We start from the raw sequence: 24258 nt of genomic DNA, 5'->3' as shown, positions 1-24258 counted from the left end.
AAACAGTAAATCACAGATATGCTTTCGTTGTTGTTTTTAACTGTGATGAGTTGCCACACTCATAGTCATACATGTAACACCTTTTTGACAGGTTCATAAGCTACAAATGCTGATGACACATCTATCATCACATGAATAGAAAGAGGAAATAATGTAGACTTTCTTACTTCTGATTATCAATGTTTGTAATTTCACAATTACAGTATATGATCAGTAACATACATCAGATATCACACACTGAATGTCAAACCCAGTCCATCTCATACCTGCTAATGCATGTTCCGTCATGCTCAGACACAGGGACTCCAGCCGGTTGTTGATCTCTGTAGGATCTGCAGCCATTGAGTAGTCTGGAGGGGAAAAAACATATGTCAAAATAAAAACATAGCAAGAGATGGCGACAGTACCATACTATAGATGTGACGAGCATAACCCGGGTCTTTATCAAAGTCATATTTGTGGAACAGTGGCAGCTTAGGGAGCTCACAAACTCTACCTTGTCTGGGGAACATGAAGGATGGCTGTGATGGTCTGACAGGGGCAGACTTTGTTCTCTGGACCGTGGCGTGGGCTCTCTGCATCTGTGCAGGGCAAATTAGATACAACAGACCTTCAGCACTGCTCTGGATAAACAACCTCAATGCCATGATAGTTCCATATACAAATGTAAACCGTATATCAAATTTAAAAGCCAGTCATCTCCCTGCCATAGGGAACAAAATAAATCATTTTATATATTCTTCTACTATCTTTTTTTGTCAAAAAATTTCATTCATACATTCTTCATTCTTTAAGTTGTCATCTGGACACAGCAGTACAAGGAAAATCGTATGATGAAAATTAATGACTGCTTCATTGTATTGGCATGGCCGAACCCTTGAATGTAAGACCTACCTGATCCTGCTTTCTGTACGGCCCGTCCGTGGGGTTACTCATTGTTCTCAGATTGGCAGGGGGACCGCCTCCCATCATGCCCACCTTACTGCCCCCGTAACTCTGGCGTCGTGGGAACTGCGGGCGTGGTCCTCGTTGCCCAGCAACAGAACCAGCTGTTGCAAAGGATCCCACACCCCCGAACATACTGTAGGTGTTCGGGAAGGTGTTACCGTGCTGGGGGCCCCAACTAAGTAGGAAAGACGAGGATTATACATGAGTTGCAGTTCCTCACAAAAAGTGAAGAATGGTATATTAGTACAGGTACAGAAAAAAGTAATGCTACACCTTCTAATGACATGTAGCAGCAATATCATCAATAGCTGGTTTCCTTTATATTTCTAATGCATGAGGCTATTGACAGGATGATCCTGTCAGCAGTAGAAAAATGTGTACTAATGACAGGATGATGCATAAGGGATTTCAATTCTTTGTACTGTTGACAGGATCATTGCCATTTCCATTTTCAATTCCACACATGACTCACACCTAATTTCAGCTGCCTACAGTTTTCCATAAAGCTGCTTTGCCTAACGTTTAAAAAGACAGGTGAACAGAATCAGACATAAGACAGCGTGCCAGGACATCAGCCTGTTCCTTACCCTCTGGGCTGTCTCCCACTGTCCATGCTGCTCCTTCTGGGGAAGTTTCTCAGCAGCTTCTGGACCTGCTGTTTCCATGACAACAGTCTCTTCTTCTGGGTGTTCGAGAACGCCTTGGTTGGAAGAACAGACTAATCAATTTATTCATATTCAGGATCACCAGCAAGTTATATAGAACAAAGCAAAGTAATGCACATGTATTAGGCTGTAGGGTCAATCAAATAACAACTGACAAATCCACTGATAAGTCCAATTAGGTAAACATCATTATGCAACAAACCTAGATTAATAAAATTGCTTGACAGGAAAAGTTCTGGTCTATAAAAGCTTCAATGGTAAGTGAAGATTTAGGAACTTATTTCAATAGCAAAGTAGCAAACATTTATTCAAATATTTCTGCACTTCTGTCCTGTCCTGCTAGATGGCATAAATAGAAAAGGCTGTTTCCAAACAAGCTGATGGATCAATTTCATTTTTTCAAGCATTTCTACTCACCTCATGGATTAACGTTTTATCTATGAGCTGCAAATACAGGTTCACATTCTCGTCATCAGGCCGGGAAACCAGCAACTGTGTGCAAGCTGCAGAACAGAGGGGGAAACACAATGTCAACACTAAAGCCATTGGTACTGGTACGTAGCAGAATAGGTGTTCTTTTAGTACACATGAAGGTACTATAACACTGACACCATCCAACATCAAGTTCCCAACACACTCCACATCTCCTTATTGTTTTGCTTGGAAGAATACCTTGATATATCACTTGCCTAACAAAGGCATTGTGGGATGTTAGTGGGCATCAGAATTAGTTCTAAGGTTGTTCCAATTTCATGCTTTGAAATACCACGACACAACAACCTTTCATCATCGGTACAGATGTAAAATCTACTAACATAATTCCACAAGGGTACATAATTCTGCCACCCTGAAAAGATACCTCCAAACAGATCTCCAACCTAACGTCCCCCAGTATAATGCACTTGTGTACTGTATATCTAAACTATGCATACCAGGGGGGTGCTGCCCTAGAGATTTCTCAAACCTGATGTTTTTCAAAGTGGTGGATTCATGTAACATGATGGATTAATGTTAATGGGGGTTAATGCACCGCCCATGTTCTGACAGCAATGTCCTGTAAAACGTCCTACCTTTCCCCATGACCCTGGTGAACTGTCCCGGCAGGTCCCCCTCAGGGATGGGTACTGTGGACGACTCTCCGTCTGTAGTGGCTACTGGGGAGGGTGGGGGGGACTTCTCATCACTGCCCTCGTCTGCAGAGGAGGGGGAGTCCGCCAGGGGGGTGTAAGGCTTGATGGGGGTGATGAGCATGGACTTCAGCTCCAGGAGAGCGCTGCGAAGGTTCCCCAGCTCCAGGATGTCCTGCAAGGAAGATAGAATGTGCTACTTTGATCAGCAAATTTAACAGTGCCAATTAAGACTATGCTTAAGACAAACATTATGGTAAACTATCCTTAGTAAGCTTCTTCTTTCACCAAACCAATCTATACAAATGTGTGAAATTGTTATGATTATGAGGTACACAAACATCATCTACTTTGCATGTCGATGCTGGTTAGACATCCAGGTAATAAGATACGCAAGGTAACAGTTACTCATGATCAAACAACTGGATAGTTTTTGGAAACGGTCAGATGTTTCAGACAGCATCAGCATTAGTGTCTGATGAAAGACAGTGGATGAGTGACTGTCACTGATGAAAGACAATGGATGCTGTCTGAAACATCTGACTGTTTCCAAATTTCATCCAGAGAATTTAATTTGTGTATCATCTACTTTGGTGGCATTGTTACTTCCGGATTGGGTACCTTTCACTGCAGTGTGATACATTCAGCTGAAAAATACCCCCAACCCGTACATACATGGGACCCACATACAGGCTCTGTATAGATATATAGAGGCTATATATAGGCTTCCCGCAGGACAAGGGTTTTAAAAAACAAGACAAAGCAATGGCGCAGCTAATATAATGTTAGGACACTCCATGTAAGCAGCACCTTCTCCAGCTTCTCAAAAAAGACTAGGGAGCACACTCTAGCCAAAAAAGCCAATTGGAATGTCCCCTGTAACAACATGTAACTAGGGAGCACACCAACTGTGATATTGTGAATGTGTGGTTGTGTCTATGCACTTATGTATGATCGAATAAATATATTAAAAAAAGCACCTTCTCCAGCTGCTGCAGGACAGTCTGCCTCTCCTTCAGCTTCTGGATGCTGAGGACGATCTTGTGCCGCGCCCCCTTGGTCACGCCCTGTGCCTCCAGCTGCTCCTCTGTCAGGTTCATCATCTCGTCGTACGTCAGCTGCGAGAACAGCGGCGCGTACTTGTGCAGACGGAGGCTCTTCAACCAGGCCGGCACATCTGCGGGGAGGAGGGGAGAGAGGTGATCAAGTTGTGCTGTAAGTGCTGCTTACCTGTGCTGGGCTGTTCCAAACTTCAGCACACCCCCGTTGGTGTTCCAAACTCTGACATATACCCCCACTGGACCACGACACCACATCAAAATAAATTTTGTAAACAGACAAAGGAGTTCTGACCAGTTCTGAGGGATCACAACATGGAATATAACATCTGGGGATTTTTATTTCCTGAAGGGGGGTGTAGGAAGTTAAGGGGAGCCCGAGGTTTTTTGTTGGGGAAAACAAGGGAACTTTCAGAGCTTTGCTCTAAATTGTTGGAATCTCAACACTCGTTATAAGTGGTCGTTATGCTCGAATTTCTTCTGTTTTAAGAAATAGAAAGGACAAACGTTAGAAAGATGAAAGCAGAAGCTTTGTAAAACTCGAAATGTTCTGTTTGAAGCATTAGAGGAGAGACAGATCAGAAATTGTTTACAACAGAACGATGAGGGAAGATTAGAATTAAGCACCAACTAAAGTGATTTTGGTAACAATCAGAGTAAGCAAAGTAATTAGGGAATGAACTGGGTTTGGGGTGTAGGTGATTTGAAACAGACGAGAAATAGAAACCTACAAAGGTTTGTTACATTTTTACAATATTAAGAACAAACTGTCATCTGCTAGCGATACACAAAAAGAATGGTTATGATTTCCAACACACGAACAGCCCTACAAATCGTTCCCTTGTTCTCCAGTGTCCCATTTTTACCTTGTGATTGCAGTCTATTCTCATGCTGAGAGAAGAATGGTGAATAGCTGTGCTGCCAGGGCCTTTTCAGCCAGGTGGGGACATCTATGTGTGAGAAACAATGTACAGCAATGTCAGACATGGCAGACATGCTGCAACTCTCTTACCTGCAACACTTCATCAATCACCTCATTCATAATCATTAGTCTACATCACCGTTTCTTGTTAAGTTGTTTTTGTTTTGGCTCATTATTCAAATGACACATTGAACTACAGTAATCAGGTTTTGTTTTTCTGTTTAACTGTCACACAATTGACTGCAAGAAATCAGTGCAGGTGTTCTGTTTAGCTCCCTAGAAGAAGATAGATGTGCTCATTAGCCCCTTGAAATCTCAGGATGTTTTTACCTCATACTAGACTAGCAGACATAACTCTGCACATATTTTTCTGTCTGAGTACATGTCTGAAAACAAACTTCAGTATTCAACATTTCAAAAATTACCTGACTGCATACATATGCTAACAAGAAATATCACCATTCCACCATCGCATTCATGATTAAAACAAAATGAGAAGCTGTGTTTCTCATCTATGTAATCTTTTCTTGATCTCATTTTTTCCCAATCAATGCGAGATTCTATCATCATTCATCCCTTTACTTGAATTTATTTTTAGTTAAAGCAATGGATGTTCTGATCAATCAGCCCCTTTTACACATGTTTTACACAGAAATGTTGTGAATCACAGGTATGAATCAATACCCTTCTGAGGAACAGAGTGGGGCAGAATCAACAAAGATCTTGAACAAACTATTCAGTAAGCGTGGCCTAGTCAGGACAGGGCAGGATTAGAATTCCTCTACCATGTAGTATGATGGTGTTAGCTCGTGTGTGGTTACTTGGCATCACACCCTGGTGCATGCTATATAAGGCAAGGATGGGGCCATATCAAGTGGGTAAATATTCAAAAGCCTCAAGGCGACATGTTTTAACAAGCTCGATCTTTAGACAGTCAGATGCAATAAGAGTTTGTCTCCCTCAAAAAGTCACACTACCTCAAGAAAAGGTTCACTCTCATTCCTTACACAAGGTAATAGCAATCTCATCAATTATCAATATACACTCTTTAATATATCACTTCCTTTATTTCCCTGAGATTCCGGTTACTGTTTTTGTTCAGCAGCTCCTACTTATCCCCCTTCTGATCTAATCCTGTCGCCATCTCAACATGACTCATCTAAGTGTGCTGTACTAGTATTTAGTCCCTCATCAGTTGGACAGTTTCCTGTTGTAGCCTGGGAATGCCCCAGCCCGAGTCTCCCACACCAGTGGATGTGGGAAAGGGGGATCACGGCGGGCCCTGTGGTCCTGGACGTGCCCTGGCGTCTGAATAAACCAGCGGCACTCTCCCCGTGAATGGAGGCGTGATTTACATGACTATGAGTCCGCATCCTGACCCAGCAGACTTAGAAGTTCCACATTCCTCTGCCAGGCAACCTATAATTACGGAAGATGAATGGATCTAGGCCTCACCTTCCTTCCAGGGAAGTGGGGCCAACCATTTCTTCTCCTCCTAGCAAGACTCCATGCAATCAAAAGAACAAACCAATAATTTTCAGGAAAGGACAATCAGGTAGATGGTGCTATTTTTGGAGGAATGCGATTGTCCTTTAACTTCCTACCTGCGATCCAGGGTAATAGTGTCTAACACGTGTAACAATATCAGCACAAGCAAGATGATTAAATACTTCCATGGAATAGCAATGTAATATTCCCCCCTTAATCTGAGCAATATGTTAGAAGATTGGGAATTGTTTTAGCTGATCATTTCAATCCGCTGAATGTGCAAATTCCTGATGAAACATATAAATTTCAAACTGATACCTTCCTTCTATGTTACATTGGCCGCATGACACGAAAAAAAATCTAATTGAAATCTTAAGAAGCATTCCCTCTTATTTTGTGACCTGTTGAGCAAAATTTACCAGTTCTTCTTACTTAACAATGTAAATGTTCTTGTCAGGCATTCATAGCTTCAACATTATGAAAGGAAGACAACCTGTGCTGGCCATAAGTGAACCTTCCCTGTGTAGATGCCATCACAACAGCTAAGGCCTTTAAAGCAGTCCCTGATTGAAAGGTCAACTATGTTATTAGTCCGGTAAGGCATCTGATACAGACCCTCCCCCACAGTCTACCCTTGACCATGTTTAGCAGTAAGCCTCCTGCACAGAGATGTGATATTCATCCACGATGTTCTACAATCTCAATGACGCTGGAGCAAACAGACAGACATTTTTCTGATTGATACACTCCACCCTTTGATATTTTGAGGAATGCCATCGGCAAACACGTTGTTCTTGTAAGCTTAAAATTCTTATCGTTAACTGTTTGATAATGAGTCAAATTACATCTTCATGATCATTGTAAAGCCATTGACAACAACAACATAACTTCATTGTACATATGTACAAATGTTATGAAAAACAACTTTCAACATTTTGCTGCTTCTTGTCGTACCATTTGAATATTTCATTCATCTGAATTTTTGTGTCAATTTCATGAAAAATGCAACCATGTTATACAGTAACTACCTGGGCAGCTTATTTCCATCAACAACACTCTGAGATGTCAAAAAATCAATAGCAAAATCATATGTATGTATAAAATCAGTAGAAGAATTTCATACATACTAAATAGTACAAGTTAGTAAGACATGCTTGCCAGAAAATAGAAATACTTCATTTATCAATCTTAGTGCTTCTAGCACTTAACAACTACCCGGGTACCAGGGCTAAACCAATTTTGTTTAAATAATATATTATGAGATGGGAGTCTGTTTTTAATCTTACTTCCTGTCTTGTGTACGAGCTGAGTCAAATTTGGGTACGCCTGACAAATACAAATGTAGGTGACCCTTTATGGCTCCACCAATCAATTTTTATTACATGTAAATCATTTTGGCTTTACGCAAGCCAACCGTTCAATATCCAATGAAAGAGGGTGTGAACATTACAAAGTAACCAACCTTTCATATTTGTCAGAGAGGTCAACTTAAATATCATTCCATATCATGGATATTACAATCTCCATACATCTTTTCAGGGGCACTCCCCATCTTGTCCTCTTCCACCTCCATCTTTATCGAGTGATTAGACTAGTACAGGCCTGTCTCCAGCTTGAAATTTTTTTCTGTCCCACTCATTGTTCGGAAGCCCATGTTGTTAATCTTTGTTGTTAAATCTAACATTTCAAGCTTGCAGAAATACATTTTCATCAATTTCAATCATGTGGTGAAGTTCATATTTTTTTGATGGATGGGGTGGGATGGGTCCTGGAGACAGCACTGGACTAGTAAGACTTGATTCTTCATCTGTAGCTTCTACACATCGGGTAAGGTTGAGTTAAGAATAAGGAGGCCTGAGGTCAGGGTTAAGGTGATGGTATCAGAGGCACAGTAATTCCTGGAATGCCAGCTGTACTCAGTTTCTTTCACAGTAACTTACTTCTCCAGCAAAGGACAGAGTTCATATCCCAGTCCTGGAGCAGAATCATTCAGGGTTGAACCCTCATCATCCACACTACCAGTAGACTGGTTAATAACAGATTCTATCAATACCTGGGGCTAAATAAGATGACTTTTAATGCTTCTACCAATCCAGGGATACTTCTTGGAAAGGGGAAGTTCATTTCTTGGACAGACCTTGTTTCTCTGGAAAACAAGATGTTGTTCCCCACACATGCATACCATTTTTCATACCAGCAATTCTTCCCACATAACACTATTTCTTGATTGCTCTCCAATGACGAGATGCATTCACAAGCCATGACATCAGAGCACAGCAGTATTCCCACAGCGTGTGGCTCAGACTAATCATGTACTATAGAAGACTGACATACATGTACCATGTAGAGGATAATGCTACACATCGTGCATTTTCCTCTGACCCAAGCCTTCTGCAGTCCACAGGTGTTACCGGCACAAAATTCTGTCACATTGGTAACGAGGGTGTTGTATGCATCTCAAATGGCTATGTTTCTTTGTGATGATCATCGTAAATATTTGCTTAATGGGTTCTATGATATTTCTGTGGGTAGACACAATATGGCCTGAAAAACAAGTGAATATGTACATTTTAGGGGTAATCTTGAAATTGGTCATATGTTGTTTTCAACTAAAAAAATCATCAACTTCATCAAATGAGAAATTCTGCAGGCTATGAACTACTGTAGTGTATGGTGACAGCTATATTGATTGCACAGACTGTTCATATGACACACTTGAATGCGTGTCAGATGGTACTCCAATGTAGGACTCACCTCGTCTGACTCTTAAAACCACATCAAACCCTTCATCAATTATTGAGGGCACAAAAATCCCTCTAAGGCAATTCCAACAACATGAGGGCATGAAAGGGGTTTTGTCAAGTGTTGAACCTATATATAGCTTACGCAATGGCTGAATCCTAGTAAAAGTACAAATGAGCAACCTGTTTCTAGCTGTGACTGAATTATTCTACAGGTAAAAATCCTTGCCGATACTTTTGACGGCACCAGTGTCTCTCATCCCCTCTTAAAATACCCTCAGAAGCTGGTGTAACATTTGACCTACATTCCAGTGTTTAATGCCCTAAGGAGAATCCAATTTCCTTTATACCTGACAGAATGGCCTGCTTCAGTGAGACAGTGATTTCATTCATACCTTTGTAGGACATTTATACTTTGGTCCGAAAATGAAGAAAATGTAAAAAAAATTCTGGTGGACCCCTTAATTGCAAATCAACATGAATCTGTCATGATCAGTCACCCTCCAATTTTTTTACATTCCTTTTACATCTATGTCAGTTACAATATAGCATGACTTGTTTCAACCATTTCCTGCTCACTCAATTTTCCAGTCTACTACACCCCCTTTCAATCTTGGCTTACATTGTTACAGCAGCTGTTCAAGGAGTATTAGGCAAACATAAGTCCAGTTTTCTCTTGTATTGATGGCCAGATAAGCTTTCATAATCGAAACGTACATGATTTCCTCTCAAACCATATGTGAGGAGCTGACTTACAGATGCATATCCTTAAAGTTTTGTGGGACGCCTTCTCTGGTTATATTAACCACATTCACCTGCGGAAAATCATTTCCATGCAGCAATGGTGAAACGTGACCATATGATCAAGTAACAAAATTGGCAAAGCCTGGAAACATTCAGCAGTTTTATTATATCATAGTAACCATACCAAGGCAAGAACAGTAACTGGTTGGGGGGTATAGCAATGTGCTGATGGAGATATTAATGATTGCAGAACCTTGGCTGGAGACCAGTGCAGCTGTAAAACCCTGGCAGGAGACCAATGCAGCTGTAAAACTCTGGCAGGAGACCAATGCAGCTGTAAAACTCTGGCCGGAGACCAGTACAGCTGTAAAACTCTGGCTGGAGACCAGCCCAGTTGAATCATGCTGTTGTTTCAGTACACAGAATTATCACAAGCTTAGGCTTGTCTCCTTCCCTGCATCTGTGTTTGCCTAACCTCTGAACAAGCAGGAGGGAACACGTGCCCACCCGCATGTTCCAGTCACTCCAATCAACAGAAACCGAGTCGCCCTACAGGGAAGAGACATCCCCGGCCTGTCTAGTGTTCTGTATATATAGAAAGGCCACAGAAGTTCAACTACTTGAATTCGGGGTTCTCTTTTTAAAAAACCTCCTCAAATCAATTCCCACTGATTTGATAACACATTCTCATATCACTGATTCAGCACCCTCCCAATTAGCTCCTTACCTGATTTTTCCTTGTAAGCTGACTTAATTTCAATGGGAAGTTGGGAGAATTTACCATCATAATGGTTATAATTTCACTGGGAAGTTGGGAGAATTTACCATCACAATCTTAGTACCAGCCCAATACAGTAACACCCAACCGTACATTTGTTATGGAGGAAGACTTGCCCCTTGCCTCAACTATCACACTAGGGATGCCCACAACAGTAATGTCTCCCATGTGGGATATCATACCTCATAAGTCCTTTCCTGGAACTGCCTATATGGAGGCAAAACTCGTTGGGGACTTTGGCAACAAGGTCTGTCTCATTAGAGGGTTTTCTTCTCTACAGTGTATGTCTGGATGGATTACTAATTCATTGCTGAACAAAAGAAGCACTGCTGTAGGAGAGAAGGCCCTCATACAAGTCATAGAGATATCTGCCTGTAGGCTGGCAGGAAGTAAATGTCTCCTGCTCCCTAATCTCGTTTGTATTCAACAAGTGTCTGAGATGGCTGGCAAGTAGTTTTTGCCTTTCAGACCTACGGAGCTCTGTTTCTCTTGCGACTGAGCAATAACAACAGGGATCTGGCTCTACAGAAGTGTCTGAGAATTTCTGTCTTTATCTTTGGCTTAGTAGTTCAAAACACATGTTATGGCCATTCCAAAAACCCAGCATGGACTTCATTATCAGAAGACATGCCCGAAGGATGGCCTGTGGAGCCGTAGCGATTGAACTGCATAGTTCTCAGACTTTTTAACCATCATGTTGAAAGGTACTGAAGATGGGTGCTGAGAACATTAATCATACACATGGCACACACAGGTTTTTCGTGTTGTACTGTACTTGAAACATTCTTCTCTTCTTATCATTGCAGTAGGGTATCAAAGGAAATGAATTTACCAATTGATGGGGGTGGCGGGTCAAGGGATTGCATAAAAACACCTGTTGCTGATAGTTGCTTGTATGTCACTTTCAGACATGACGTTAGGCTTTCTCATGAACAAAACAATCACTACATGCACATTTACTAGTTCATGTATAACACAAAGTCTCTTTCTGTCCACTGACTGAAGGTAGGTTTTGATGTGCTAGCTGTGGAACAAACCAGGGGGCATATTTCCTTTACCAGTGGGACATGTCTGCACTGGGGACAAAACAAGAGTCTGAGTGAAAACTGATGATATGCAGGGTTAAAGGGATACTACTGTTCCCACTTCTATCAGGCTGAACCTTACAATCGAATCAGGGTGCCAAGCCCCTGAGAGGCAAGTGAGAGGCAAATGGGCGTGGTGCCGAGGGCATCCCACAATCTCCGGGGCATCTCTGCAGCACTGTCTACAAGCAGAAATCGAATCAGAGAGGTGTGAATAGGCACCACACAGACCATCAGCCTTTGGCTCCACAACACATCTGTCTTCAGCTGCAGCTAATCTTCAATAATTCAACATCTTCTGTGAGCACTAAGGAAAAGGGCCGAACCACTGTCATCTTGCTTATATCAAATTCTGCTGCATATATCTGCTGTAGACAAATTGTGCTGATATGCACATCAACATTCTAAGCAGAGTTTCCCTGACGAAAACAAGTCCCGTGCAGGTTTAACATGCTTATTTTCTGCAGTTCCTGAGCCATTAAATATCGCCCATAGACTTTCCTTCAGTCCTTAGAGACCAATGTAAATGTTTTGAACATAAACCTGAAATCCTCTTGAATGTAACAAAAGACGAAGGATTTGTTCCCTGGTAAATCGTAGGAAATGTCAGCAAATAGGATACACTTCAAATCTTCCATACTACTTTTCATCTCCATCAATGGATTAGGAGACCGTTAGGGTGGAGGTCAGAACAAAGTTCAAGATTTAGTTCAAATCCTAGCTCTTACACTCCCTCACCACTGCTGCAAAAGTCACATTAAAGTACAAAGTTTGGTGAAGGCGTATGCAGAAGGGGTCAGTAAAGCTATCCTGACTTTAAAAAACACTGGAGAGGGATCTGACAAAGTTCTCTGCATACCCTTGACAGCTATGGACGCCATCACACAGTGCTAGGATAATACCTACCATGTTTACTTGTCTGGGTTCAAGTTTTAGCATAAAACTGCAAGACGGCCTCTAGATACCCTGTCGGATGTAGCAGGGAGGTGCTACCATTGGGACAGACAGGCTCCCTTGACCTTGCAGACATGGCCAAATGATTCCTCTTGTTTTACTTGGGCGCCGGGAACTCTAACTACCCAACTTACATGCACTTTCACCTTCTACTTTCCTCAAAGTTGACAAAATCTAAAGGCTTGCTTCATCGCAGTACAGAGAGACTTGATGGTTGTAACAAATTAGTACTAACAGTTTCATATTTCAATGTATTTGACATTTTCAACTCTTTCCTTCCAACAAACATTCTTCCACACTCCCAGGTAGAAACAGTCGCTTTTACCCTCCCATTCAGCACATAACCCGAACTCCAGACCTACCTTTCATGCCACTGCCCTCCTCATTGAAGGTGTTTCTCTGAGGCTCGTCACAGTTGTCTCCGCCACTCCCCGCGCTGCCCGACGAGGCCACGCTGCTCTGCGGGGACAGCGGAGCGTGGTCCACCTGTAGCGACCCCGATCGGCTCTTGTTCACATCATCCTGAGCAGCCCAGTCCGGCTGGATGGGGATGGAGGTCGGCGGGGTCAGCGAGTTGCTCCTCCGTAGGCGCTGGTGCATCCCCATGGCTGTCAGGGAACACAACATCAGGTGGTTATTGATAATCAGTTTACGACCGGCATAACTAATAATTGAAGTTAACAGGACTGACTGAACAGTGTAGCCAGACTTACATACCAAAAATCACTGAATAGACAGTAGGTGCAAGTTAGCCCTTTTTAATTGTGAATATCAATGAATGAAAAAAATGTCATCTACTGAGTTTATGTACTGTACTTTGTGTAAGGCTTAATTGTTGATATTTTAGCATCAAACCATATGATAGACTGCTCTTTGTAACATCTGTGATTTTTCACAATATTGTTACCGCTATGATCTGATCTGAACTTTCACTGGAAGTTCAAAACTGTAGTAACTTTATATATTGACTGCAGAATGAAGACGAGTCAGTGTAGCTGGGGGACAGCTAGTTTTTCAAGGTACGTTGTCTCCAAGACGACAAAATGTTGATTCCTGTTCTTGCTTGTGTGTACATACAGTGTCTAAGCTGCCACCACACCCACTATACATTTCAAGTATGTCTCTGGGTTCATCCAAAACAAAATGTCAGCCATGAGCTAACCCAGAGCTGAGATCTGTGCTGATATCACCACATGGCCTCAGGAAGATCAGATACACGATCCTCTGAAACCCATCAAAAGGGCAGCATGGATACTTTCATTCTCAGATTATCCTTTCAAGTAGAATGGCCCACCCTAAAGGACATGTAGCTCTGATGCCTTAAAACTGTAATAACCTCTTTCTCTCGCAGACAAATCTTAAAACTTAGCCACTTGCCCCCGTTTTTTTCGTCCTAAGAGTTCTTCGTCGCACTGAACTTACTGGATAAACTAGTACTGAGGTGGAGAGGTGGGCTTGGGGTGGCATCTAGAAACTTTCTGGGTAAAACTCCCACAAACTGATTCATGGAAGAGGCTTGGCTCAAGGCTTTAGAGCAACACTCCCCACATAAAGGGCTTAACACTGCATGGGCGTGGATCTGTCAGGTGGGCTTCACTGTGAAAGGGGAAGTGTTTGCGGTGGGTTTATGTTTGCTTTTTTCATGGTGACCTCTTCACTAGGAACTTAAAACCACTGCACACATCTCTCTTTTCACAGTAAAACCCTGCATGGCCTACCGCAAAATTAATCAAACGTTTAGCCTGGTATCCAAACCTATTACAGCATCCGAGTCTCTTCTGTCCTCTCGGCAACTTTTCCCCCCATACAGCATACTCAGGACTTACAGTTTCATGGAGGTCTGACCTGGCTGGGGTCAGGACATGTGTACATCAGTGTTTGTGGAAGATTATCTCCCCCAAAATACCACTGCCATCTGAGCCTATCATGGCCCTAGGTTTTGAAGCTGGCGGTTTCCAGTACATGGAGATCATTGTGGGTCAATTCTCCTGCAGGCAAATGAAATCCCTCAACTTCCAGGACACTTTCAGCTTTGATCTTGATAACACACAAGAATTTGAGGTTTATCATTCTGTAATATTTGGTTGATGTTACAATAGAAGTTGTAAGTAGTGACATTGATGTCTTTCTACAACTTGCTTGGGTTCAATATTATTAAAGCAAAACATAGTTTGAAATATGAAGTATAGTATTTCAACTTATTCCCTTGGTAACACTGACAGTTTTGGCAGAAAGAATCTTGCCAGAAAAGTGATGAAAGCCACATGTCAACTACCAGATTTCAAAAAGGTTGGATACAAAGGAAAGGTCTGGCTACTACTGTAGTATTTTTTCATCTTCACTTGCAGGTGGTGACACCCTCATCAAGGGAGTTTCACAAGTTCTCAGGACTTTTACATACATGCCTGCAACCTGATTTTGTTTTATTCTACTTTTTCCCACACACCTGTGTGTCCTCCTGACTTACCCTGGTTGTTGGAGGGGTTCATGTTGGCAGGCCCTGAGAAGGTTTTCTGCACAGGTGCATGATTGCCCGGTATGAACCCGCCCATCCCTCCCGACAAGTCCTGCCAGCTGCTGACGATCCCGGAATCCCGCTGGTTGCGCCAGCCGTTTATCCTGCTGCCCTGGAAGTCCTTCTGGCTGTGGAAGCCGTTCCCCTGGTAGGACAGGTCGGCGGGGTAGCCATACTGGGTCTGGTCGGCGGGGCTGATGTCGTGGGTGCCGCCGTTCTGCTGGTTCTCGAGCGCCGACGACCGCTGCTCCAGATGCGTCAGCCACAGTGCCAGCGAGCTGCGCTCCTCGTTGCTGATGGCAGGGTGGATGAGCGAATACGACAGAAGCTGTCGGCTCTCTTCCAAATGGCGTCCATGTTCGATCGAGTCTGCCAGTATCTTGGGCAGCAGTTTCATGTACTCGGCCTTGGCGTCGGCATTGCCTGGCTTCAGCAGGGGCAGTCTAGACAGCAACTGCGAGACAACGCTCTCCTTGGGCTCATTGGACAGGCAGCTCAGGTACACTGTGGAAACAGAAAGGGAGAGGACATCTGTGTTATCATATATCATTTCATTTCATTTTAATTTTATTCATCCTGGGTCAACATATCGCCACAAGGGCTGTTTTCAAAATGCCCTGCAGGTATACATAAACAAAACATACTGAAGTAACAAAATATAAAACAAAGGCACAAACAAATGATAAAAAAAGTTACATCGAGAAATAATATACTTCAAGATAATACAACAAAATAATGATATACGTCTGGTTCTGGAATTATCATTTTTTATCACAGAAATATCAAGGACCTATGAGTGATTCATTGGAATTGTGCTCAGGTCAGTGTTGCCACAAAAAATACCCCAGTAGACAATGATGCAACTTCCTAGTGTACTCTGGGACTCCTGAATAACAACATTGATCACCTTCACTGCAAGAATCCCCGAGTTTGCCTTATTATTGGCAAATGGTTAAGAAAGACTTCAAAGAGCCAGCTGAAAAGGACACTAACATTTCCTCCATCATTCAATGATGTAGGCTAGGCCTATTTGAAGATTTGTTGTAAAACAGTGAACATCTTGAGATTATGTGAAGGCCTGAATTCCACAGTCAAGCTGAAACGTGGCCAAAAATCCCACTCCTGCAGTCATCTGTTTATCTACATGTAACACAAGTGGCAGAACAAACAATTTACCTGCCAGAGGGAAACGAAAAATTCACTTCCATCCAGCCTTAAAAACGAGGCTGGTTGACTGCCATCGAGGAATAAGGAAACTAAACATGGACCAACTTGACCACAAACAATGCACAGAATGTTTCTAATAGAACGTACACAGCCCCAAGGCTAGCAGGAAGGAAGCTGGCACTGTTTACAGGATTACGCCAGTTAGGCTGCTACCATCTTGTTCAAGTAATCACTGCCCTTGACCCCACCACAACTGACATTTATCTTCTTAATGAGATAAATTCCATCAGCTGGATTCAAGGTTTGTCTCCCAGCCCCTTCCTCCAGGCATGTGGATGGGAAAAGCTCATGGCTCACCATATCAAAGCAACTTCAAAGCACTAAATAATCATGTGCAGAGGACAAGTCTGATATAATGATATTGGATTCAACCTATGAATTAACCATCTAAAGTCAGTAATAAGTCTTTATTTGGTATGCCCTTCACATTTGATAACTTGATGCCTAATAAATATAAGCATTATGCCTTTGTTATGCTCATTTACCCTGAACCTCTTGGATATATAAACCTGCCCTCCGTTGTACATACAGAAAACCACCTGGTTTACAAAACTAATTCGGAACATAAGTGTGTGTTTAGGGCGGCTGTTGTCAGACCACAAGGCTGCCCCTGGCTTGTGTCCAGGGTGACTTGACCCTAACCACACCCCATCTGTCTCTCCTGTGATCTGGAGGTGCAGTATCTGTGTGTTACATTGAAGGGACTGATGGTAAGGATCCCTGGTTTGTTATATGGGAGGCTAATTACTGCAAGGTGTACATGTGAGTCACTGGCTTTTTTCAGGTGCACTATTGGCTCTCTAACCACAAGGTTGCTGAATTCTGTGCACCCAATCAAAGTCTTGTGACACTGATGTGTATTACTGACATGGCATGGACTCCTGTAGTCGTGTCAGTGTTTACTTTTGGCAAGGAAAATCTGTAGGTACGCATTTTCTCCTTCTCCCTTCCTTGAACTGTTTACCAGTGATGAGATATTTTTCTATCTTCAGGAAATTGATTGAGGAGGATGTTGGCCTGCAAAATAGAGATCCCCCATCAGTCATGCATGACAGGGCTCCATGGAGGGACACACTGGCACCAATTCATTTTCCTCAAAATTCTGAGAACTGAAATGTGGTAAATCTCTAAATGCAAACTTCCTTACATTATCGGGCTGTAGCAGAGAAATAAGTAGTTTACAGACTTAATTACTCTGCAATCTGTGTTTTCTGCTTTATCATTAAGTTTCCAGTAAATTAAAGGAAGCCCATCCATACATACACATCACTTCACACCATCTTGATAAGGTGACAATAACAGACTGTGGATATTTTAGTGCCCAGTTTTACAATGGGAGATTGCCATTACACTAATCACTTGGTAGAAGCTTAGCAATTCACACCTCTCGTCTAATCCTTGGTTTGTGACATTATTTCCCAAGACAGGTTCATGTGATCCCTTATCTCTGCTCATCTTAATTACAAAACACACAGGGGATATCCTTGTGGGTAGGTCTTAGGAGGGGGATGTCTTCTTAGCCATGCAACCACTGCTGATGTGCTCTCAGCCATGTAGGATGACTTACCAATAAAGTTGGATGAAAGACAGATGGTAAGAGATGGGACAACCTGGAACATTGATACAGCAACTCAGGTAACAGGGGATCTACAATAAACATGTGCGGAGTCACTTTACTGAGGAAGAGAACAGATGGCATATCTCCAGAATTCTTATCACCCTTGTTGCAACACTGCCTTTCTCTGTTTGAAGAGTCTGTGCTATTGAAGTTGTAAACCTTTGGAAAACTTCACAAGAAAGAAAGTGACAGGATAAGAGGAAACCACCTTATCTGTTCTGGAAATCTTGCTTTACTGGGAACTGTTTCTCACATAGATACAAATGTTAGTTTTAAGATTGCCTTTAGGTGTTATTATGGTGATAACTGTTGGCATTGATGGTTGTGTGCTATGTTCAAACAGATGCCTGTTACTGAGCACCACCATTTCATGTACAGGACAAAATTCCGTCATGATGAGGAATATTACAAGCAGCAAAGTCAGCTGTCCTTTACCCAACTCAGCACACGGACTTGGCCCTTCACCCAGCATAAAAGTAGAGCAGGGGCAATAGGTCTTGTAACAGGAGAGGATTATGACAGAAACCCTGCTGAGCGTATGACATGGACACTTTACTGTTCAGGACACCCACAGCGATTCTGTCACGCGAAATACAAAGCGGATAATTGCTACCTACCTATGTAATTTCACATGTACAAATATACTGAAAAGCTATATTTCACATTTTTACTGATTCCTTATCCAAGATTACCCAGTATCATTTCATTCTTGAATTGTTTGTAATTGACCAATCATAATTGCCTAAAAAATCTTAATTACAGTTGACCTAAACTGGGCAAAGTCTCTATGTAGAGGTAATATGCAGTTGTTGGTGCCAGTGATCCATTCACTTTGATTCTGTATACATATTCATCTAAAAAAGGCTGCTAACAAATTAAAATGATACAGGCTGTTAGATACAAAGTCACTCCTTTTACATGAATCTGACTTCTCCATATTACACACAGACACTTCAATACTCCAGCAATCCTACTGTATCTAATTTCCTGCCTGAGTCATATCGTTTCTGACAGGCACACAGAGACATCCCTATAGAGGGTATGCTTACATAAAATGAAGTCTGTCTCAAGATACAGATCTATCAATATAATTACAACTCAAAACGCTAAAATAGCGCCAACTGTCAGATAAAAGTTATTAAAACATAGATGATACGAAGAAGAACCTAGCAATCCATACTCAACTTGCCCCTGGGACTGGTATTTTCATACCAATTCATGTAATATTTGGTGCTCATTCAAGCTTGCTATTTATAGCTGCATCAGAAACATTTAAGTTTATACTGTGGAAACTTCACTACTGAATAAACATTATTCTCTTTCTTCCTTGAAAGTTAACCTCACAAAATGGCACTTCTACTTCATCTTTAACCGAGCTTTTCCTTTGGTTGATTGTGCTAAACTTTGTGTTATTCCTCACGCCAGGGAGGAAGACTATTTCTTGACAATGTCCGTCTTAAAAAAAATGTATCATGGTGGACATCTTCAGTTCAAAATATCATTTATGGACCATGCAACGCTCAACTGGACCACCACAGCCTATCTAAAACAGCCTCACCTGTGTTTTCTATAAACCATGTATGGTACAAAAACACCACTACTACAGCTTAACTTCACTGTAATCCTTGTACACAAGCACAACCAACAAAACCATTCCTTATAGGGGCATGTGTTTCCAGTCACATAGAGTTGTGTACCGGTGTCGCTACCTTACATGGCAGCAGCCATCCTCTGCTACACCCTGATAAATCTGAATGAGGTAAGAGCATGTCCATGCACGAACTGAGATGTTTGCCAACTTTGATGAGTAATGGGAACTGCAGAATACAGAACAGAGTCCAAGACTTCAATTTAAGCTTTATGATATTTCTTACCAAGACTTCAATTTATGCTTTATGATATTTCTCACCTAGACTTCAATTTATGATTTGTTATGATATTTCTTACCTAGTAAGGGGAGGATATTTGCCTAGTGAAAAAATATGTGGTGGTCGTAACAGGTGGGTATTTATATGTACTTTGGATTGTTAATTTTCTGTGACTACTAACCTTTTTTTCATGATACAAGAAAACAAGACTAAAACATCAATGAGACAATGATATACAATATATATATATATGTATGTATATATACACCAAACAGCTACAGGTGTATGTACATTTGAATGAATTCTTACTGAATCTTAACTAGATACTGACTGCTTCTTTAGGACCTACTGTATAGATCAGCTACTTCCTGCTTGCAGTCAGGATGATATGTATTCTACACATTCTTCTGTGCACCAGTTACTTGCAATCTCATCATCAAGGCCTATAAATAGCACAATCACAAGACTCCTTGCTGCATGACTTCACATGCGGTGCTATGGAGAGGTCGATGAGAACAGGGCTGTATACCTATATGCATGTTAGCGTACAGGTACAGTTACATGTACAAAGCCCCAGATGAGAAGCTAGGGGGGAAGTGGGCTGCTAAAACTAACTCACCAGGCTTTGCCTAAGTGTTCAATTATAAACATCCAGTTTGACGTGTGTAATCACGTCACAGTTAGAAGATAGCATCTCTGCTGGAGTTCTGACTTATGTTTGAAGCTCCAGCCAGAAGGGAATTTAGATTACTTCCTAAATGCCAAATGGGCAGCTTCCTTTTGTGTGGCAGATCCTATCTGGATGGCTACATGAGCGTTCTATCATCCCTTATCACACCTTCAAGAGAGGTTCCAAAATGATCCAGCTTCATTTGCCAAAACTTTACTCTTTTCTTCTTATGTACGCAATGCGGAAGATCCGCGTCTTAAAAAAATCAATTGGAGAGGGGCAGCGCAGACAGACGTGCTTATCATCACGTCCATCCAACTCCCGTATGGAACTGGATATAATGGTTATTGACATTACAACTTTTAATCCTACCTGCCATGTACAGATACCACAGACGTGTTTTATTGCCTGGCACACTTCTTTCAACCCTCAAGTGTTTGAAGAACAGGGATATGCGTAGTCCCTAATCAAGCGCCTGAGCTGCAAGTGCACTTGCCTAAGAGCTTCAAGTCCCAAGGCACACGCAGGACTATTAGCCTGTGTGGAAAATAGTGATGTTAAAATCTACGCCACGCAGCACCTTTGGGGATTAGAATTCTCAGCACAATTCCAAGAGATAAGTGTTGATGTATTACTGGTATTGTGTTCCTGGGGAGGAATTGCTTCACATTCATTTCTTCAGTGTCTGTATCAGATGGAGCCTCCTTATCTTTCAATGTGCAAAATTTCCATTCTATGATGAAGGAGGCACCTGTAGGCATGTCAGTAAAGATTCTGTTAAGATTTTACTTCCTCAACAAAGCAACTGTACACGCGCCAAATCTCTCTCCAGACCTCCTTCACTATCTCTCACACCCCATTTCTGCAGAGATACATTTGTAAGATGTACGGGTAGACCAGTTTCAAATGGGTGGAAATCCCTGGCAAAAATTGTCAAAAGGAATAGAATGGCCATATTTAAAGCATAAATCTTATCATCTCGAACGTTGTCAGCATACAAGTATGACTAACTAGAGGCACCTGAGCTTCCTACACTCCCACTGGGAAGGGAATGGAAACTAAAGAAGGAAACCATGAACTCATTATTGAGTGTTAAATAATGAATTGATAACAGTCTGAATTTGCATACATGCAAACCGCAAAACATTTCCCTTCTGTTGATTCTACGAATATAAGCTTAGACCTCTAAATTATATTAAGAGGTAAACTACAATACTTTGTTGCCGAGATAGTCATCTCACATATATTCTGATAGTTTGAGATACATATAGTATAGTATATCAAACTATCAGAATATTGGTTAGATGACTTTCTCAGCAACAAAGTATTACAGTTTACCTCAGTCTTTTAGTCTTTATTCATTAACCCAGACACTATATGCAAGCAGACATTAAGCATCAGTATGCAAGCTAAGTGAATAATGTCATACATGAAGCCAAAGTGTGGCAAATGTCCTTCAACTCCAGGTTTATGCAAACAACGCCAGAGGGATGAACCCGAGGGACATCCTTAATCAGGAACCCAGCTCTGTTATGTAACAACAGCAAAGGTCATACAAGACACAAACTGCTTAATCAACATTTCCTTCCGGAATGACCAGCATGTTTACTTATTTATACTTGTGAAGGTCATGTGTATAGATTTATCTCATCGATACCCTCTCCTGGGCCCTTTCCCAGAGGTAATTATCGGATCTTTAATTGTCTGGGGTTAAAGGTGAAAGATATGAAGATCAATCATTCTCTGCCACACACCACAAATGTCATGGAGTGAAAACTCTTGATGCTCTCTTCTGGTAACATTTCACTGTAAGACCTTACCAGCTATAGAAAATATCTGATCTGGAGTTACAGGAGGAAAGAAGATCATTGCCTGTCTGAAACTCATCTGACAGCTAGAATGTGAGGAGGGCTAATACCTATCATACAGGGATACAATTTGTGCTCTTCTGTACATGGTCATACCCTCACAATCTAAAATAAATCATTTCAGGCCTTCGTATGGAAGGAGACAAAGTCACTGGCAAGATTTTCTATGCATGCTACTTTGATGCCCCTTTTCAACAAGTAGTCCTAGAATGTCCTTGCTCCTCTTCCCATGACTGCTACTTAGTACACATGGTGACCTTGTCCTGCCAACATTGGCACCAGAGGACTGGAAGTGTTCCCACTGCTTACCACTGCCATGTTGGTCTTGAGCCATCAGTACATTATGATATGATTGATTTCTAGAATCAACAGCAAGCTCTGTGATTGGTCAGTCTCAGTCTGGTAGATTTTGATTTTTTGGGTCCCATGTTGTCCTGGATATCAACTAGTCCATTTGAGATCTGGCCTACTATTTGACCAATCGATATTGACACCACAATGGAGGGATGTGAAAACCAAAATAATCATCTGGAGATCTCTAGACACTAATTTCCTCCATAAATCAAAACAAAGTTTATCCTGGATCACTTGACACTTGGGACTACCAAAGGAAGTGGACTGATAACATGTATTAGAATATGATAACAGTTAATAAAATCTACCTATCAACACATGATGATATTTATCATCTTATCATCTAAAAAAACATTGTTGCAACCCAAAAATCCCACTTGGCAAATAAGATACAAACACATCCATCAAAAGTATTAGTAAATATACAAATATGTATGAGGAAGCTGGAGGAGACTGGGGAAACCAGTAATAAGAAAAGGACAGACAAGGCTGGGGGTTACAGAGTCAATCTCCTTCCTGCTGTCTGCTTATACCAAGCCTGGTATCCAAATAGCTTATAGAGTATCTTCTGTCCCCTTTGCAATTAGGAGAGGACAGAAGAGATTCGGGAGCTATCATAGGTTTGAATACCAGGCTTGGTATACCAACAACTTGGCAGTCAGTTGACAGTTGTAGGCCCCAATTTGTCTGTCCCATAAAACTAAAAGAAGGAGAATACATCAACAAGACGCCCACTGTGAAAAGAGGTGCATCTTCAGTTTTATCTCATGTTAGGTTAAAGCTACCCAAACATATAATAACATTGTTTACATTGCTGGTTTTCACCCTATTATCATCTACACATCATTATCTACAACTACACCTCACTCCCATAGGACCAGAACTCCTGTAAGTATAAGAAAAACCTGTTCATCTACCACAATGAAATAAATACATAGTTGTTTCCAAAAGGACTCGACTAAAGGGTACTTCATAAGCATTAGAGATTAGAAGCCAACATCTGTGGTAAATGGATTAGAGAGATTGTGGGGTCAGGATGTACTTTGAAATCCAAGCTTCTCAGGGGAGCCTGGCTGTGTGCAGGACCAGCAGTGGGCCTTCATTCATGCCCAAGATGGGCAAAGTTTCATTCAGGAGCTGAAAAGTTCGTTCAGCAGGGACCCCAACTGTGCATACCAGATATGATTAGCCACTGGGTTGTGGGTGCACCTGTCAATAGACAACCCACTGGGGAGGTGTGTACATGAGAAGGGGGTCTGTGTTATTGCACTTGATGACTCAGTCTGGAAAAGGTTCCACATGGGAGGGGTGAGATATTTTTGACCTCTAGTTTCATCCAGAATGGATTCTAGTATCTGATGCATAAAATGGCATCAAATGCTGTCAGAATTTTCAACCTTTTTTTCTTTCCAAAGAGACCATCACTCATTAATATCCTACTAGTAAAAGAATGACTGCATTGATCTTTCTGTTGCTATAAAATTCAGTCTGTTTGTTTCTCACCACAAGTTTGTAGATTGCTCAGTCTGGCAGATACATATGTGTAAATTTCTCGTCTCAGAACAGAAGGATAACAGCACACCTACCAAAGATCCCATTTCCAGGTATATATAATATAATGAGGTACT

At 41.7% G+C, this 24258-nt stretch overlaps 1 protein-coding gene across 2 annotated transcripts in view; it reads right to left on the bottom strand.

Moving 5' to 3' along the window:
• Positions 1 to 24258, bottom strand: part of LOC136433465 (protein Smaug homolog 1-like) — a 44440-nt gene that overhangs the window by 4896 nt on the left and 15286 nt on the right. Inside the window, exons 2-11 of one of the 2 annotated variants that reach the window (XM_066425700.1) lie at positions 14978 to 15529; positions 12873 to 13118; positions 4665 to 4748; positions 3721 to 3917; positions 2684 to 2915; positions 2031 to 2116; positions 1536 to 1648; positions 895 to 1123; positions 497 to 581; positions 267 to 350 (exon numbers count right to left, since the gene is read on the bottom strand). In XM_066425700.1, the coding sequence (XP_066281797.1) occupies positions 267 to 350; positions 497 to 581; positions 895 to 1123; positions 1536 to 1648; positions 2031 to 2116; positions 2684 to 2915; positions 3721 to 3917; positions 4665 to 4748; positions 12873 to 13118; positions 14978 to 15529 (1908 nt within the window). The remainder of the gene's footprint in view (positions 1 to 266; positions 351 to 496; positions 582 to 894; positions 1124 to 1535; positions 1649 to 2030; positions 2117 to 2683; positions 2916 to 3720; positions 3918 to 4664; positions 4749 to 12872; positions 13119 to 14977; positions 15530 to 24258) is intronic. The other variant, XM_066425701.1, reaches the window with a different exon arrangement.

The sequence above is a fragment of the Branchiostoma lanceolatum genome, chromosome 4, assembly GCF_035083965.1.
Source record: "Branchiostoma lanceolatum isolate klBraLanc5 chromosome 4, klBraLanc5.hap2, whole genome shotgun sequence".
Taxonomy (NCBI): domain Eukaryota; kingdom Metazoa; phylum Chordata; class Leptocardii; order Amphioxiformes; family Branchiostomatidae; genus Branchiostoma; species Branchiostoma lanceolatum.
This window is presented reverse-complemented; position numbering and strand designations above follow the sequence as displayed.